The sequence below is a fragment of the Argiope bruennichi genome, chromosome X2 (assembly GCF_947563725.1).
Source record: "Argiope bruennichi chromosome X2, qqArgBrue1.1, whole genome shotgun sequence".
In the NCBI taxonomy this organism is placed as follows: Eukaryota; Metazoa; Arthropoda; class Arachnida; order Araneae; family Araneidae; genus Argiope; species Argiope bruennichi.
Genome location: NC_079163.1, coordinates 31,772,438 through 31,791,509, shown reverse-complemented (window position 1 = coordinate 31,791,509; position 19,072 = coordinate 31,772,438). Strand labels below are relative to the sequence as shown.

General features: G+C 27.9%; 1 protein-coding gene across 5 annotated transcripts in view; it reads right to left on the bottom strand.

The window, feature by feature from the left end:
* Positions 1-19,072, bottom strand: part of LOC129960945 (proton channel OtopLc-like) — a 78,947-nt gene that overhangs the window by 22,224 nt on the left and 37,651 nt on the right. For 3 of the 5 annotated variants that reach the window (XM_056074703.1, XM_056074702.1, XM_056074706.1), the window contains exon 2: positions 12,584-12,708. In XM_056074703.1, the coding sequence (XP_055930678.1) occupies positions 12,584-12,708 (125 nt within the window). Of the gene's footprint in view, positions 1-12,583; positions 12,709-12,926; positions 12,968-16,105; positions 16,154-19,072 lie in introns of those variants that run through there. The other 2 variants (XM_056074705.1, XM_056074707.1) reach the window with 2 other exon arrangements.

Here is a 19,072-nt window from a genome sequence, read left to right as displayed (position 1 = left end):
ATTTTATGGGTGTATGCTGACAAATATTTATTATAATCTAACGCTTTTCATTGTATTTAAATTTCTTAATTTTTAAAATCCTTAGAAAGTCTCTGTTATATAAGTATTGATCTAAATATGTTTCGTATTTTTCAAACTTCGCAAGTTAGAAATATGTGATATGACAAAAAAATACTTCAGTATTATTTTCGAAAGTTATAATTAATTTTATGCTTTAATCTTTCATTATCTAGGTATTTATGCCGGGACATAACAGCATCATTTTATGAAATTACTTCTTAAATAGGAATTTATAAAAAAATTCGAAAACTATTTTATTATTACATTGTTTTTCTTTTACGACTGCAGGTGTAATTTTGATAATATTTTGAACATCTGACTGCGATAAATACCCAGAACTAATCATTTAGAAATATCAGAAGCTTTTATCAATTTTAAAAAGAGTGTTTAAAATTAGTCAAGCTGGCAATCTTTCATCGCATAAAAAATCAGTTGAGATATTTTAAAATAACAAAAACAAAGTTTATTATGAAATAGTTTATCAATTCTAATCTTGTTGTTGTAATAGTTTATCCATCTTAAACTTGCTAGTGTATGTTTTCAAATATATATAATCTTAGCAATCTCTTACTATAGTTTGTCAACTCCACTGCATAATCACAAAACAAAAGGTCCAGACGATTTTGCCAAGCAGTTTTGCAGTGAAATTCTTGACTTTTGATATGAGAATCAAATCTTTTAATTAAATCGTTTAATATTTATTAACTCAAATATTTTTCAACTAAGATTTATATGAAAAATCTGTTAACATTTTATACGCGAGAAAAGAATTCTTTATTTGCTTATACTGCCCTGGAAGGAATTTTATGGAAGTATAGAATTTTCTGCAGTAAGAGAAAGACTTAAACAAAATTTCTAGTTTTCTTTCTAAATCGTTAAAAGAAATTAGCTCATTTTATTGGAAATATTCATTTTTAAGGTGATATTTAGAATCGTAAAGAGAACAGTTTTCTTCCTTTTTGGCCCATTGAGGTAAGAAAATTTATGCACCATTACATTCATAAAAATTTATATGTTTCTTAATACGTGTCTATATAAGGTGTCTATTGGGCCATGAATTAAAATAAAAAAAATTGAGCCATTATGCACAGAAAAATTTATACATTTCTTAATACGTATCTATATAAAGTGTCTATTGGGCCATGAAATAGCTAATTTTTGAGCCATTAGAAATAACCTGGTCTTTCAACTGGAAAAATTTTTTTAACTCGCATAAAGTATGATATTTTATGCTGTTTGTGTAAATAAATGTACTTCTGGAAAAAAAATTTACGAAATCTACATTTTTATATAGACCTGTTAGTCATATTTAGTAAAACATTTATGACACACCAAAATTTTTTTTTAAAGTTCCATTCTTCTGCGACAAAAACCAGCTATAAAACTTTTATTTTTATTATTTTTAGCCAATCAAAGGCCCCTCCGGAAAGGCACCATGAATTGGTGGAGGATCTTCCTCGAGACGGCCATTGAAATGGTATCGAATCGACTGAAATAATGATATTCAAAGCTATGCGGTTAGTTTTAGTTGCAGAAATTTCTATTTAATTAAAAAGTTTTAATGTGTTAAAAATGTTTTAGTAAATACGATTAATAGGGCCAGAAGACTGTTTGAAAATTTAGGCCTCATAATTTTTTCAAAAGTACTGTTAGTGATTCAAAAAACATAAAATATAATTCTTTACGGGATATATAACATTTTTTCGATTGGGAATATGTACCTATCTATTTCTAGAAGTTTAGAAATTAACTTTCGGGCCATGATTAGAATGGACACCTTGCATATTCACACTCATTGTCAATCATAATGAAATCAAATATAAACAACTTTAATACATTTTTAATTAATGAAAGATTTGAATTGAGCAGATATTTATTAACTTTCCTTTTAAACATCAATAACAAGTGAACATTTCGACTTTTTTAAAAACTGATTTTATGCGTATTTCATATGCTGAAAATAAATGGGATGTTAGTTTTTGCACATCAGCTCTTATTGTAAGATATAAAAATAGTAAGTTACCGCACTAAATTACGTTCAAGGTTAATTAAATATCATTTCACTTAATAAATTATAATGCAATTAAATTAGTTGTAAAAACATCCCGACACTTTTAAATCAACAAGAACTTGAGAATAATCAAATAAAGGCTAAAAAAAAGTTGTTTTGTCCCATTTCGAAAGCTTCTTTTATTTGACATTCTTAAATGAACTTTGTAAGGCTATCTCTTTGCAGATTCCGACAATCTATCTGAACATAAGAACCCATCTGTACTAGCTTTGGCCCTTCATTGTCTTTGTGTCATGGGGAAATCGTTCACTATGTTTTCTAGAATCATCAAGATTTTCAGGAATGTGGTGTAAATAGTTTTCAGAGTACTGAATCTTTATGCTTATATTATAACTAAAGACTTTGAAACTGTTAAGATTGCTGTTAACTTGGTTTCCAGTTACAGCAAAAATGAATGAGATCTATGCTTTTCGTTCTGTCTCATTCATGGAATCCAAAAAATGAGGATTGCTTATGAGCAGTCTGATTTGGGGACCATAAATATTCCAACTTGAGGCTTTCCTTAACTTATATCAGCCATATTTTGTTCAATATATGCAATGCAAGGGTTATCCAGATCAAGAATTTTCTTGAAACTGGGTCATTAAAATTAGCTTTAAATGTAAAAAATGAAAAATGTTTCTATCTCGGTTTGATTAAGAGTTCACGAATGACAGTTCAAGGAAAAAAAAAATGCTCACGAAATTCCAGTTTCTTCGAAAAAATTTGCCAATCCCTGCATCGCCTCTGTGAATGGTAAAATTTTGAGCAGTTACTGTAAAACTGGATATGCTCATGCATTGCATAAGTGTAAAATATTGCTAAATTAGGGGTTTTTACCACTCTATAGGTTTGCCATTCCTGCAGCATGTATATCCTGTAGTTAACCTAGGTGGCATTTTAGGTCGTACATCCTTGCACGATTCTTCCTTTGTGTGTTTTCTCCGAAACCTAACAATTTATTTATTCCAATACAGGCTTGAGACGTATATTTTCACTCTGGAGAGGCTTGGAAGTTTTGTGTATTTATTAATTCAGGTTCGCCCTTGTATTTTGACTATGATTCCACATTATGAAATCTGTTTTCAATACCCGTAGAGTAAAGCGGACATTAATAATAATAAAAAAAAAGGCAAACGCTTATTACTTGAAATATATATATTTGTATCTAAAACCTTCAATTAAGTAAAAAGTTTCAAGGTCTTCCGATGAAAAATAAATGAAATAAAACAAAGAGAACATGATTTATTTTACTCGTATCATTATTTTGTTTTTCCTTTTATATAAGTATTTAAACTATAAACACTATTATTTTTGCTTTTCAAAATAATCATTGATCTATTTTTAGACAGTTTTTGATAAATAGTGATTTGATCCTTTACCACCAAATAAGTCACGATTTAAAGTACTGCAACCTTTGAGGCTTGTTTGTACTCATTTCTTAAACGATTGAAAACCAGTCACATGATAACAGCGACGATCTTCTAGCAAAAGCCCTTACATAAACACATTAGTGAGTGCACCTCTTTGATAAATAACTCAGTCTTCGATCGAAACGCAATTTTTCTTAAGATTTATTGAACTCAAAGTTAAGTGTAAAATGTTAAGATAGAAATAATGTAAGCTTTGTATTAGTTTCTGTTTCATCAGTTAAGTTCACTTAATGTGCAACCACTAAACGTCAGATTTTTAAAGAATGTTCCTTTTGAGAATTTTGTGGTTAAAATAGTTATTCTGATAACAAACATTTAATTGAATCATAATTGTTAAAGAGAATTCTTTAAATTACGAAAAGTTTCTTTTTATCAAAATTAAATGCAAATAGAGAATCAAAATTATTATCTTTATATATATATATATATATATATATATATATATATATATATATATATATATATATATATATATATATAAAACACAAAAAAAAAACCACTTTAGTTTTCTAAAAAATAAGTTTCAGTGAATAAACATATTCTGCTACAAATAGATAGTATATAGCCAAAATTTTATTCACGGTGGTATTCAAATTCGAAAAAAAGGCAATAGCAAAACTAAACAATCGTCATCACACTTTCATCAGAAAGAAACAACTTTTGAAAATTGTGAATTTATAACGACATGCCATTTAGTTGCCCAGTTATAAAATTTAAAAATAAATGTCTATTATAAAAAGTAGAATTTAAAATTAAAATGATTCATTCTGTTGAAAGCATTGGTTTTACAACAAAGTTGTTTTATAAAATTGTATAAAATAAAAATTGCATCACAAACTTCTATTTTATTTGACTATTATTACTACTATTTTAAACTTCTACATAAAGTAAACGTTTTTAATTTTTTTATTTTAAAAGGGGGATTAACTATGAACCTTTTTAATGGGTTTTTGGTTTAATGGGTGATAAAATTTCGTATAAGGTGACATAAGATTATTCATTTAAAATCAAGAGGCACAAATGTCAACTACTTCTAAATAATCTGCGATTCATAAATATAACTAAATATCGTATGTTTAAGAACTACTTTCGCATGAAAAATCTCAGTTAATATTTAATAACATTTTTAACATTTTGTAAAATAAAATAAAAAAATCATGTAGAGTTTATCTGCTTTTATATCTGGACGACCCTCTGTGCGAATGAGAATACTTTTTTGCAAATAAAGATAATTATTGCAAATCAATAGATTTCCTTCAGACATAATGAGTTTTAATGTTCGATGTTATCAGAGGAAATTACGACATTATTCTTATATAGTTTCTTCACCGATTATACCGGATTTAATATAAAATATGTTGGGGCCATGATAGCCTGGTAATAATCTATAAGCTGTGAGGAAGGAGGGTTTGAAAATCGATTTCACTGAAAAAAAGTTCTATAATTGAGCCTGGTATACACTGATTTGGCTAGAATCAAAGGTCCTCCCGGTGATATGTCATATAAGTTTCAAGAAGGTTTGTGTGTGCGCCAGACCAGGTTTACTTCTCTTCATCTGATCAAAGTCCAAAATTGCAAGATATGTTCCAAATTAGACTTTCAATTGTTTCAAAACGGGACGTAAATACAACTAAATTAAATTAAAGTACCATTAATAAAAAAAAAGTTTTCACTTATTTTAAAAAAAAATTAATTACCATGATTTAAATATTTTGAATTAAAGTAAAATAAAGCAGTCTTCTATGTTTAAAATACTCGCTGTCAAGAAGTCATTTAAATTTATAGATAAACCGATTGGTAGAAAATTAATCACTCTATGATAATTCCATCCTTTCGTAACGGAAGTCCTTTGTTGAAATCGAAGCATAGTAAAAAGAAAAGAATTAATGCATTAATTCCCCGCAAATGTTTCTGAAAGATGCAATTTACATTACTTCTTTAAATATAAGCATTAGAAAAAAAATGTTGCTAATGGTTAATTGAAATCATGGAAAAATAACCTCCTGTTTAGCTGTTAGCAACATGGTATGTTGCCAACAGTTACATAATATGTCTGAACACAGATTCAGGCACACTCTCAGCACACTCAACACACTCTCAGATTGCTATCTCAATCGATAGCAATCTGATTGTTTTTTCACTTATCTTTTTCCTTGATTTATTAATACATTTCTGTACTCCTTTAATGATCACAAAATTTTAAATTTCCAACATTTTCTTCCACTTCAATCAAAGTAAGAGAAAGAATTATGATAAATCTCTATTAAGTATTCTAATGGCAGTCATAATGATTCATACACATGAATAGAATAAACAGTAAATTAATTTCTACACAATTATTATTCGAAATGTCAGAAATATTATAAATCAAGAACAAAATAAATTTTCTAAAAAACAAAAATATAAAATAATATGTTGGAGTAATCAAATGAGAAAAATAACAAATGTCCGAACTTTTAAGCAAGAACAATTTTATGATTAACTTAAAAATTCCAAGATTTAGCAAAATTTCAACAAATTAAATCAGACGTTTTCACTTATTTTCCGCATTTTTTGTAATGGTAATTGCAATTTGCACTAAAGCATATAAAGGAACCAAGATTATGTTTTATTTTTTCAGATCTTCATTTGTATAAAGCATTCTTTTTTATTTTTAAGAAATCAAGATAAATTTGTTCCAGAAGACAAAAATTCCTTCGCAACTCTCAGCTATCAGTTATCTGATTTCAGGTCATGTCGCTTATGAAATTAACTGTCTAGTTGCATTGTTTCTTGCAACTTGCACTTTCTCTAATTCCCAGAGTTTCTTCACAAAAGAAGGCCATGTACTTTTTTTTCTATTTCTTCTTGATTTTAATTGGAATTAAAGAAGGGTACAGTTTCTCTAGAAAGTATTCGTGAACTTTGTCCTCATATCAAAACTAGGACAAGATGGTAAAACTAACAGAACTCAACCCTTTTTTACCCACTCGTGACTGGTAGATATCACATGAGTCACGCGCAGGTCGTGAAAGGTGGAAACCATTTACAGATCTCAAGGTTACAGCGGTAAAAGGTTATATGTGGACCTATAGATAAGGATAAATGTCAGAAAGCTTTTAATAAAGTCTATGGATACATCATTAGAAATGTATTTTGTTTCAAAGTGATAAAACAACTATGAAAAAGGCAGACATGAGTTTAAACGCGAACAAACAGATTTAATGAAATGCAAACTTAGGTCGCATCTTCATGACATACATTTTAATTTATTCGTTTGCATAATTCCAAGTAAAAGGACAGTAAAAAGCATACCATCACGTGAAATGCGGTAGTTAAATCTGCAGTTTTAGTTTCGCAAATCAAAATTATTCATTCCGCTTTAACAGCGTTGATGAGAAACCAAACAGTCAAAAAAATTCCGATCTATAAAAGGCTTGAAACTATTATCTAACATTGCAAAACAATTTATTGTTCATTTATGGGCATTATATCAAAAATAAAAGGACGACTGTATTTGTATATAAAATATACTTTTAAAATACTGCCAAATAAGACAAAGTTTCCAACTAATTAACTTCCTTGCTAATTTCATTTTCGTTTTGCTGACTAACTCACTTTTACAAATAGTCTCAAAGATCTCATGAATTTTGTAAGCAATTACACAATCAATGTTTTTCAGAAAAGTTTGCGCTATAAATCTCTTAAATTTAATTTTAGAATCACACCGGCAGATTTTGACAAAATAATAATAACAACAATGTAACTCAGAATTATTATATTTCAAAACTTCTATTAAAAAAAACAGAAAATATTCTTACTTTTATCATTCAATAGACGCATAGGACATTCAGTAGATGAACACATCAAATTGATATCTACTAAACAGCAGTCTACTTTTTAATCCTTCAGACACAGACAGATTTTTTTTTTTTTTTTTTTTGCTTGGGATTTACAAGAAAGATTATTTTCTAAGGATATTATTGTTATTTTTTTGTTTGAAAATATCTGAGGGTAAAAGGCCTCATAGATCAATATATCACGGTCAAAGATTGTAAGTATCAACAAAACAAAATAAATTGATGAAAGCATATTTCGAAATTGCGGCACTTCTCAAGGATTTCGGTATTTTATAAGTCTAAGACAAGGAAGATAGCTTCAAGTTGTTTTGCTTTGGTCTAGATCAAGGCTACACTAACTATTTACCAAGGCTACTCGAGAAGTAAGGACTGTTCAGTCACATCGTGCTATCCATTAATACTTTGACTCTCTTTAATTGTTCATTAAAGTAAGTATTTATATATTTCAAGTAGCAAATTTTAATTATAGACGATATTATAGTAGTATTGTTATTATTTTATGCACTGGATTTGCATTATTTTGAACATTTTTCTCCATCTTCTGCCATTAATATTAAACCAATTAATTTATTGGAGATCAAGCATCTATAGCAATTTCCATTGATGCATGATTTGAGGGTTTATTGAGATATAAAGAATGTTGAAAAATTTTGAAGACTACCTTTTACGAAGTCTAATATTTCAGACTTTCGTTTATATAATTCTTTTTGCTGATGCCAAAGGAATTATTGAAATATAAATGTATGAGAATTATCTCAGATATGTAATGTAAAAGTATAAAATTATAAAAAAAATAGAAAAATTATCTTCTTATTAATTCTTGTTACACAAATTGCAGAATTTTATTCAAATACAATTTTTAGGATCAATTTTTTAAAAAGAACTTATACTCCGCAATGAAATTATGCATTGTTCTTCTATGAAAGAGTAAAATACCCAATTTTCAGAGTTGGATTTTGTTTTATTTTTACATTTTTTTAACTTTATAGTTTTAGCTTTGTTGAAATAAAGATGTACATTTTTAAATTCAGCTTTCAAGCATCAAGCATTTTGAAAGCATTCAAGCATCAAAAACGGATATAAACTATTATCAAGTCAATTTCTTTATGTCACAAACAAATGGTAAACATAACTGAGCATTTCATTTAACTGCACATTTTCTGCCAGGGTTGTAATATCGAGTTCTGTTTTCCCACCTTGTGATAAATAATTAATTCCAAAATTAAATTGTAGTGCATGGAAAGAGCACATATCAGCATAAATTGTTAAAATAATGTTAATGACCGTTGAAATAATACTATTAATAAAGGCAGTTAAAACAACACATTTCATTAATTAGGTTTCAGCATTTACATATTGGCCTTTCTAACACTAATTTAAAACATTTTTATTTAATTTGTTGTGACTTGTTTCATGGTTGCAGAAATGAAATTTTGCAATCGATTTCTCTCTTACTTCCTCATGCACAAGAGGATTAAAATTTTGTACACCTGTATATTCTGGCCGATGATATTACTCTATTTCATTATTTTCAGAACTTAGTCATCCGCTAATCATTAATGAGATTAAATTTTGCTTCCTTAACTATTGTACCACCTGGTAGTGAATTTTGGAAACAATAGATTCCAAGATTAAAAAGAAGGAAATAATAAAGAAGGAAATTTTTAAAATTCCGCAGTTTAGTACATTAATATACATATACTTATGCAAGAGTCGTTTTAAAACATTTTTTACATTAAATTCACTTAGAATTGTTCTTATAGGCTCATAGTAATAGGCTCTTTGTAAATCATGCTGGTATTTATTTTTGTTCTAAAAAAATGACGAGAACAAATCTCGTTGTTAAATAGGGTTTTAATGAGATAAGGAGAATGAAAGACACTTTCGGTGAAAAATGGAAAGAAAATAAGATTAAGGAAGTTTTATGTGGTGGGTAGGCGATAACAGATGAAATCCACAATCAATTTATCACAATGTTTTATTCAATTGATGACAGATCCAATAATTTTATTCTTTATCGGTCTTTAATTGCATTTTATTTGCTTACTTCACCGAATAGTCAGATCCTAATTCATAATCTTGGATTGTTTATATACAGTTTTATTATCTCACTGGCATATATCACGATATTAAACAGAAGAAGAAAATATGAGACGATAATTTACGCAGACTTTGAGCTACAATTGCATGATAAATATCTATTTTATTTATCTATTACTGCAGACTAATTTTATCTAAATCATATTCAGTCACTCAACAAATGCTTGTGTACTATCATTAAATTTGATGATGCACATCTGTTCTTTAACACTGCAAATGTTTTATTAAATATATAAGAAATATCATTAAGAAAAAAAGTTTTCAGAAATTTTTTTACAATCATTTTAATGAGAATGTAAAATATAAAAGGATAGAATGTGGACTCCCATATATATATATATATATTTGTTAAGTGATATTCAGAAGTAAATGTTTAGTTTTTAAAAAAATATAAATAATAAATATGAAATAATTTTCTCAAGAATACACGTAAAAGCTATGATTGCACATCTGATTCAGCTAATATAATAAGTTAATGCTTATAAACTAAATGGCGACCCCAAGTGAAAGTGGAAATGCGGTTCTAGTGGCAATATTCTATGTAGTAAAACTCTTTGAGAATTCTACAGTATATAGATGGCTGGTCGGAAGAAAAACAGTATATCATTGTTAATGGTGGTTTGCCATTGAGTGAAATAGAAGTGGGAAACAAGTAATAGATTCAGTGCGTATTCATCCAATTTTTAGCGGCAGAAGAAGAGTTTAGTAAAATTGTCATTTACAGTTGGACGAAGAATGTGAAGCATGTGAGGCTGAATATAAATCATGTAATGCAGTAATTTTAATCATGGGTATATGAGCATAGCTGAGATGCCAAGAATAGGATGAATCATACATATTCATTTGCAAAAACCCCTCACCATCGAAAATCTGTACTCCGTGACTGGCACGCAGTTCCATAAGCATTCATAATTCGATTGTAAATATCTATTCCATTAGTATCTTTTACTGATAAAAACGGAATTACTTCGAATTATTATTTTCCATTATAAAGCCATGACATATACAGCCATTATAAAGCCATGATATATACAGCCATTATAAAGTCATGATATACACAGCCATTTAATAAAGAAACATCGCTTAGAATAATTAGCTTGATTTACAGATATACTTTCATGTTTGTGCGTGTGTGTGTATGTACGAAATGGAAAAAAAGATAAAATGAACAATTAAAAATTAATTTATGCTTTTAATATTAAAATCGATCGCCTTAAAAGTTGCAAATTATATGTGCAGGAAAACTGAATGATAAGTGGTGGAAACAAAAACATTTATAATTTATGACATAAGGGTTACATTGTAATATTATATATTCAGATATAGATAAAAAGAAATTTTGGTCTTGCGAATTTTTAATTTTGAGTCCTTTAATTTATAAAAATGGAAACCTGATTTACAGTTTGGTTTAAATCTGAATTATAATTGGCAGAAAATTTCATTTCGAAGATTAATAGAGGTAAGGATATGAAATTTTTACACACATACACACACACACACACACGCATGCACGCACACACACACACATACATACATACACACACACACACACACACACACACACACACACACACACACACACACACATATATATATATATATATATATATATATATATATATAAAGAGAGAATATTTTTTCGATGATATCAACTACACACGCAATAATGATAGGGGCAGCCTCAATAGCAAGTAAATACAAAATATTATATACTGAACAGAGAATATTGTTTAAAAATAAATCTATTTTTAGTTCCGTGAATTTAATAACCTCATATTAACAAGAATACAAAAACTTCATAAGTAATAACTTAGTCACTTCAAATGATATCACATTTCCCTATTAGCAAAGATATTGCATGCTACTCCACAATGTTCTTCGATATACTGAATGCATGACAATACCGTAACAATGTTGTTGAAAATTATGCGCTAATAGGGTTACATCACAAAACGGAATTTTTATGTCATCTGTTGTCTTATGCAATGTTATTTTATACTGGCCTCTGATATCAAGTCTCTTTCCCTTCTTTCAAATTCGCCATTTAACCCAAAATTAAATTACTGCAGCTCATTCGGCACGTATCATATGAGTTTGAATTAACTCCATTACAATAAAAAAAAATGCACCCTATGCTGCAATCAATGTTTAGCAAGGTAAACAATAACTACGCTACATCATCATGGATTGTTTCAAATAATAGAAGCAGAAAATGTCTGAAATTAAAACACATGTAAATTAAACGTGTAATGTAGAAAAGTGTTCAAGACTTTGCATGACATGCTGCAACAGTTGTCACTATACAACATAAAACTATCACAAATTGCTTCAAATAATACATAATGTTCTGCTTAGTTGGAATAAATATAGAAACCATTAATATTTAAAAATTAAACAAAATATATTTTAAAATTCGATTTTCTTTTACAGAGTTTTTATAGAACTGAACAGCGATCACCTGGCAAATGTGTTTTTAACCGTTTATTTAACTACATGTTAACAGGGATTGCACAAACACGTTGCACTTGCCATGTGTGTTTGAGATGCTTCTGCATAAAAAAAAGAGTTGTGTAGAAAAGAATAAAATTTGCTTTGAAAGGAATAGTTTTTGCATAGAAAAGGAGGAGGATCCATTCTTGTTACTTTTATATGTTCGTAGTATAAACTGATACAAAATCGTAGAACAAATGATACAATTACTGATGATGAACTGATAATTTGTAGTATAAATGATACAATTTACATCATTAACATCATACTTTGAGACTGAGTAAACTACTTATAATTAATTGCATTGCTTAAATTTATTTATTGTTCAGTAATGAAGATTACTTTTTAACCAGCATTATAATCTCTAAGCTTCGAAGTTTCTAAAATGTGCGTCAAGGCAAATCAAAGCAATGCCAGCTTTTCTCTAATCAACTCAATCTAAAGAAGAAATGATTCAGCTTACTTAATTTGAGTTATTAATACTTTCAGCTTTCAATATTCAGCTTTCAAATTTTGCATCATGCATATAAGTTACAACTAAGATACAATTTAAAAAATATCATGTTAAAAAGCACACATTCATTGATTAAATAATAAATAATTAGTCTTACTGGTCCTTTGCAGATTATTCGTATCATCATTTAAACTGTTGAGAGATTGACTGCGAGATATCAGATTAATTGCCAGTGTTGCCGGTTTTGAAATGCTTCCATCATCCTTAGACTGCTGGCTCTGACTGTAAAAGAAAATAAGAACATTAGATTAGGAGAAAAAAGCATATTTTAAACTTCATCTATTTTGTGACGATGATAAAATGAAAATCAGTATATATTGTTATAAGAAATAATTTTCTAACTGCCAATGGGGATGTAAATAATTCATAACATGGAATACGGTAATATGAAGGCACAATATAATTAAGTAATGATAAATAATCGAATAAATATGACCCACATTTTCATGACGCTTTTAACTGGAGAATTTATTTTGAAATGAAGAAGGTTCATTCCCAACAATAAAAACGTAATTTCCCGTCCAGTGTCACTACGATTAATCGATTGATTTCTACTGTATCATTTCGTAACTGTGAAACAGATACATTCCCTGAAATTCTTAGTAAGTTGCATCTTGTTCTATCCGGTAACTCGTACCGTATAGAATTCACATTGGAAAAATGTGCACGTGAATCGCTTGTAGCTTTATGAATAGAATTGTTAATGATTCATTTTCGAAATGATTAAAATATTCTGGAAAGGATAAATTTTGACGTAAGCCATTGAGTTATGAAATTGAATAATAGAGATATTGTTTGAATGACTTTGAAATACTTTTACGAATCTACATTTGTTTTTGATATTATTGTTATTTTTAATGAATCAAAAATATATGGGTAATCTGGTATGAATTGTTTTACCTAATAACTAATAAAACTGTTATTTCTTTGAATGTCAGTTCATAAAAATACTTAGGAATTGTTTTCATAAAAGCAACATATTACATAATAAGAGATATAATAAACTACTTTTGTACTTTTACATTTTTTAAAATCTTTTTTTCGTACCAAAACATTATTAGCCATGGTTTTTAAAAAATATCTTTTAATTGGCACTATTCAAACTTTCGATTATCTGGGGTAGCAAATTCAAAAATGTTTAAGAAAAAATTCTGTCAAATAAAAAGAGATGCTTTTATACAAAATGCAAAAGGAAATGATCGATTCTTTTTGCAAAAAGTAAATGAACAAACTTGTAATTACAGAAATTTTTACTTTTTATTATTATCTTTATATGCATTAACTCCATAGTGTAAATAAAAATTTAACAAAAATAGTTTCCTATTAATTTTTTTTCGGTCATTTTGCAGATTATTCACAACAGCCGCGTCACTCAGTTCATATTGTGAAATTTATTCTTACAGTACTATATATTTTTCATAAATTTACGCATTTATCTATTTTCTTTTAACTATTTTTGTACGATTTTATTCACAATATTCGATTATCTTATAAAATTGAATCATCAAAGTTTCAGACAAGTTGCTTCTTTTCCAAAGAAAGCGAATAATTGTTACTAATTAAAAATTCAGAGAGCAAATTATTATTATTATCATCAAAATGTTATAGCAATTATTATTAAATCTTATGAGCTTACAGCAGACATAAAGCTGTAAGTTTATAAGATTTTAACATTCATTTCTCAATTTTTTTATAATTTAAATTCATAGCAATTAGTATAAAAATACTACAAAAAGTAACATTTTACAAAAATTCATTTTATGTTTTAATATTTTTAAATTGCAAAAAAAAAAACATGAGCCTTTTACAATATACATATATAAAATCGATATCCATAAACACATAGGCCAAATTGCATTCCAAAATGTCTGACGAAAAAAAGCCTTCTTTGTCGTGCCGATATAGTCTATTTTTGGAAACGACTGAACCATAATAGTTAATATATATTACCTTTTTTGCAATACTTCTGTATCATTCTCTTGGTTTAATTTAGTCATATAGACGATCGATCTTTGGCGGAAAACGGATTTCGAGTCCGGAACTCTTTGTCCTGAAGCTGAGACCTTAGCATTAATTAGGCTAACGCGGTCTCTTATCTCATGGTATCAATATCGAATTTTCATTAATTACCGATTACGAAATTTTATTAATCGGTTATTTAACAAAAATAATTGTAATTATGATTGTCTTAAATGAAGTGTTGCGAATTTTCAAAATATTGAAAATGTGGCTTTCTTTATATCTCATTTTAACCCAGACCAGGAAAAGTTTATTCGCAATAACCATAATTAGAAGTATTTCTCTGTTATCTATTCCCAAATGACATTCTAAACTAAAACGGTTAAGTTCTCTATTTTTTAGCTTCCATCATAGATTTAAATTTGATAGATTTCCTCTTTAATTCACTGTTGTAGATATTATATCAGCAGCACATGAATATCTTGCACGAAATATAAAGCTTTTCGGACAAATTTTAAAAATACAAATTCTTTTTCAAATAAATTAGAGGATGTCAACACAGCTTTCGTCTCTTAGGTATATCAACCTTTATTTAAGCTTATTTCTTCTAAACATTCAAATTCCGATAGCTCAATAATTCGATCTTAAATTTTGTACATACATTGCGTTGAAGCTGAGAGAACACAACTGTAATTATTTAATTTTGGTTACAAAGGATAAAGTATTCTTAATTATTAATTATTGTGAAACTATTTTCTTGGCAAATCTGCATCATTGCTCAAGACAGTTAAGAAATTCATTACTTCCAACACAATAGAATATTTGACAGGGAAAGTACTTTAGCCGAAATTTATTTATTGTGAAGCAATTATAGATGTGCTCAAATTAAACCAGTATGAAATTCATAACTGACTGAGGATTATTTGTTATGCATTCGAAATTTACTTATAGCATTTATACTGAAATTTATTTATGATATAGCAATGAAAGGTACTTAGATGGAACCATTACTAAATTCATAACTGATTGATGTGTTCAAATTTGAGGTAATAAATTCTAATAGTAATAATCCATAATTTTTAAATGAAAATTGCTTAAAATGATTATTAACAATATAGACTGTCTGTAAGGATAGTTTTTACGTTCTTAATTTATTCTAAGTAAAAGAATAATGTTATTTTATTTGGCTAACAATTATTTATTTATTTTCTTAAGAACATGACATAATAAATCTAATAAAATCAGTTTTTAAAAAAACTGTTTTAATTAATGCATTATAAAATTTTTTTATTTTAATTAATTTCTATTTTTTGGTTTTTAATTTAGAATTTCTTATAATATACATTTTGGAATCCTGATTTCATTTTATACTCAAATTCCTACAAATGGACATATTGGTGTGATGTCAAAATTTAATTGTAATAAATTGATTTACCAATAGTTAGGCTCTAAAGATATTAAGAACTATATTGTCATCGCAAATACGTAAAATCAAAATATTTCAAAATTCTAGCGCATCAGGAAGTGACCAAAAATCGACTACAAAACTCAATCTTTACAAACATGAAACAAGTCAAGTTAGATAGAAGTATTTAATTGAAAATAAGAAAATGTTGGATTTGGATTCATATTTAAAAGTTGAAAATGAAATGGGACTAACCTGGTTTGTGCTTCAGTAATCAGGTCCATGTAAACTCTGTTTAAAATCTCAGAGCTAAATCTCTCTTCAAGCACTTAAATTTGTTATCAAACATTAGAATAATCATGCGCTGATTATTCTGATTATAAAAAACAAAACGAATTAGGAAATTTGTTTTTTCAAAAAGGGTAAAAGTTATCGCCTTAAAATATCAGATTAATCTAAGTCATACACTCAGAATATGTCGTTTCCTAAAGAGACTGTATTTTGTAAACTATCTTGAGTGCAACAGCAGACTAAATAACCTATTTATGGTTTTAGGGTTATTATTTTGTTCCTAAACTTTCTAACTCGTTTTTCGTTCCATATTTGTAGGTAAAACTTAATTATTAAGCAACTCAAACAACTCTTAATTCAAAGCAAGCGCAATAAAGAGAGTTTAATTAAGATTACAAAAATGTTATTATTTTGAGCAATTTGACCACTAATGGTTTCTTATAAATTAACTCGCAGTCTTAATTTTTTTAAAGAATTTATATGCGTTATTTTGTTTTTTTCCTGACACATATATTTTCTTGGTATCTAATACAATAAAAATTTCTGAAAACCAAGATATGAAATTGAGTTTTTATACAATCATTCATTAAATACCATTAATCCCAGGTTAGAGAGCAGGTTCAATTAATTAACATGAAGAAGTAAGAAGTATAGTTTTTTAGAAATCGACATAACGAAATTAAGATATATATCGCTCGTTAAATATGGCTTTCTTCTCGATTTTTGCTGAAATTGAAATTACATGAAATATGCATAAATTAAACAAAAGTTCATTCATAATTTTGCAGTCACTCGTCAGAGATAAAATACATAGTGTTTGTTTCAACATAGATACTTGCTTAAAAATTTATTTTAAAACTATTTTACAAAAAAAAAAAAAAAAAATGTTGTACAAATTATTATGCTGAATATAACCAGGGACCCGAAACGTTTAATTAAAATCAGAAGTACATACACAAAGTACTATTGTAATTCTTGAAAGAATTATTGTTTCGTTAGACTATGAAACGGAAAATAGGTGCATGTCTTGGTCCCATATGTAGCCATTAAATTACTTCAATTTAACACGTTCGACAAATAGAATAATATTTTTATTTAATATTAATGACTTTATTGAATAAATTAAATACATTCGATTTATCAACATTAATAAAAATAAAAGGAAAGACTAAAATTCTTCAAGTATGTGATACATGAAATAGTAAAATGGAATTTTTTATGTGTTTATATCGTCACATGTAAATTATCCGAAAAATTATTCACTTAATTTTATTATTCATTTTTCTGAGGGAGGGACACTAGAATCATATCCGTGATTTTTTTTTTTTTTTTTGCGTTTCTATGGCAATAACATTTAAAGTAATCACATAATAAAGCGTTTAAAGTAACCGTCACTTTTTTTTTCAATTTAAAGTCTCAATTTAAGTAAATTCAATCTATTTTGCATAGTCAGCTTATTTCAATTCCAGAGAAAGGTACACATATCATAAATACAGTAAGAAAATAACAATCTGATATTTGAAAATAAAAACGTACTTTTGAATTCAAATGCAAATAATTTTACATATAGAAACAAAATAACCTAAATTAATAACATTTGATGAAAATTAATAAGGAAAAAACATTTGACTCAGAATAATAATTCACGTTTTCTAAGTCAGTTTTTGAGTCACATGTGAATATATATGTATGTATGTGATGATTTCTAATTCTTCTAAGTTCCAAAATTATTAAGTTCCTAATCGCTTGAACTCCTCAGATGCGGGAGTTATTATTTCCCCACAAAACTAAAAACGCTATACCAGCAAATTCTTTTCTGAAATTAGACAAGTTCAAAATACTTTCTCGCGGTCTCTTCTTGCTTTCTGCCTTCCTATTCGGTTCTCTAAGCTATGTTCGCCATGGTTTTATCAAAGAAATCTTGCCAAAATGTAAAAATTGAACTATTTCCTAATATCCTGAAAAATAAAAATCTTTTAAAGGAGTTGTACAAATTTGAATCCAATAATCTTTCACTTGAAGTCTTCAAATTTAATCTTTAACGAATAAAAGACGATTTTAAAATTTTCGGAAATTGTTTAAGGTAAGTATTAGAAATAGCAATTATTTGAATCTCGTATGAAAAGAGGCATGGACCGTGGAAAAGTGTCAAACAAGAAACGCTTTCATGTCTTTTATGTTTTCAAAACGAGAAATCTTCAGATTAGTATACCATTTGATAAACTCAGCGGTTTTGAAAAAAATTCTTCCGGAATATAAACAAGAAAAATTCATCTTCAATGGATCTGTGACAAGAGCATACGATAAATCTGTGACTAGAGTATAAAATAAAATAAGTTACGATAAATCTTTCCTCTTGAGATTCGAAATTTAATACTGCTGACTTTACATTGCATTGAATAGGAGTACTTCATTCGGTAGTGTGAGTGTTTAATCGCAAGCTCTCTAAAATCGCTGAATCAACAAACTGTGTTAGAGACAGGAAACAGTGAGTCTGCTTCGATCAAACTTCGGTTCTTTTGAAGATTTGACTCTGCAGAAAATGAATATTAAAATGAACTACTGTTCAAAAAAGTAGTTTCTTCAAGATGTGACTTCTCAAGACTCGTTTTTTTTTAATGTTTATATATATATATGTGCGTGTAATGATATCTTTAAATCTAAATCCCAATTAATTTCCTAATTTTTATCTTAAATAAGCCCATGTTAAATTCATTCTACAATGTTCTCTTATTTCCTGATCCAATTCATACTTTTTAATTTAATTATTTCCAACATGCGCTTAACAAAATTGCTAATTCCATCATTCCCATGCCAGGAACGAAGAGAAAATCTTTAATATCTGCACATATTTTTGAAAAGATATCTAAAGTTTCTTTGCCTAAATCTACACGTGGCAAAGGCATCCAAATCATAATCTCATAGTAAAAT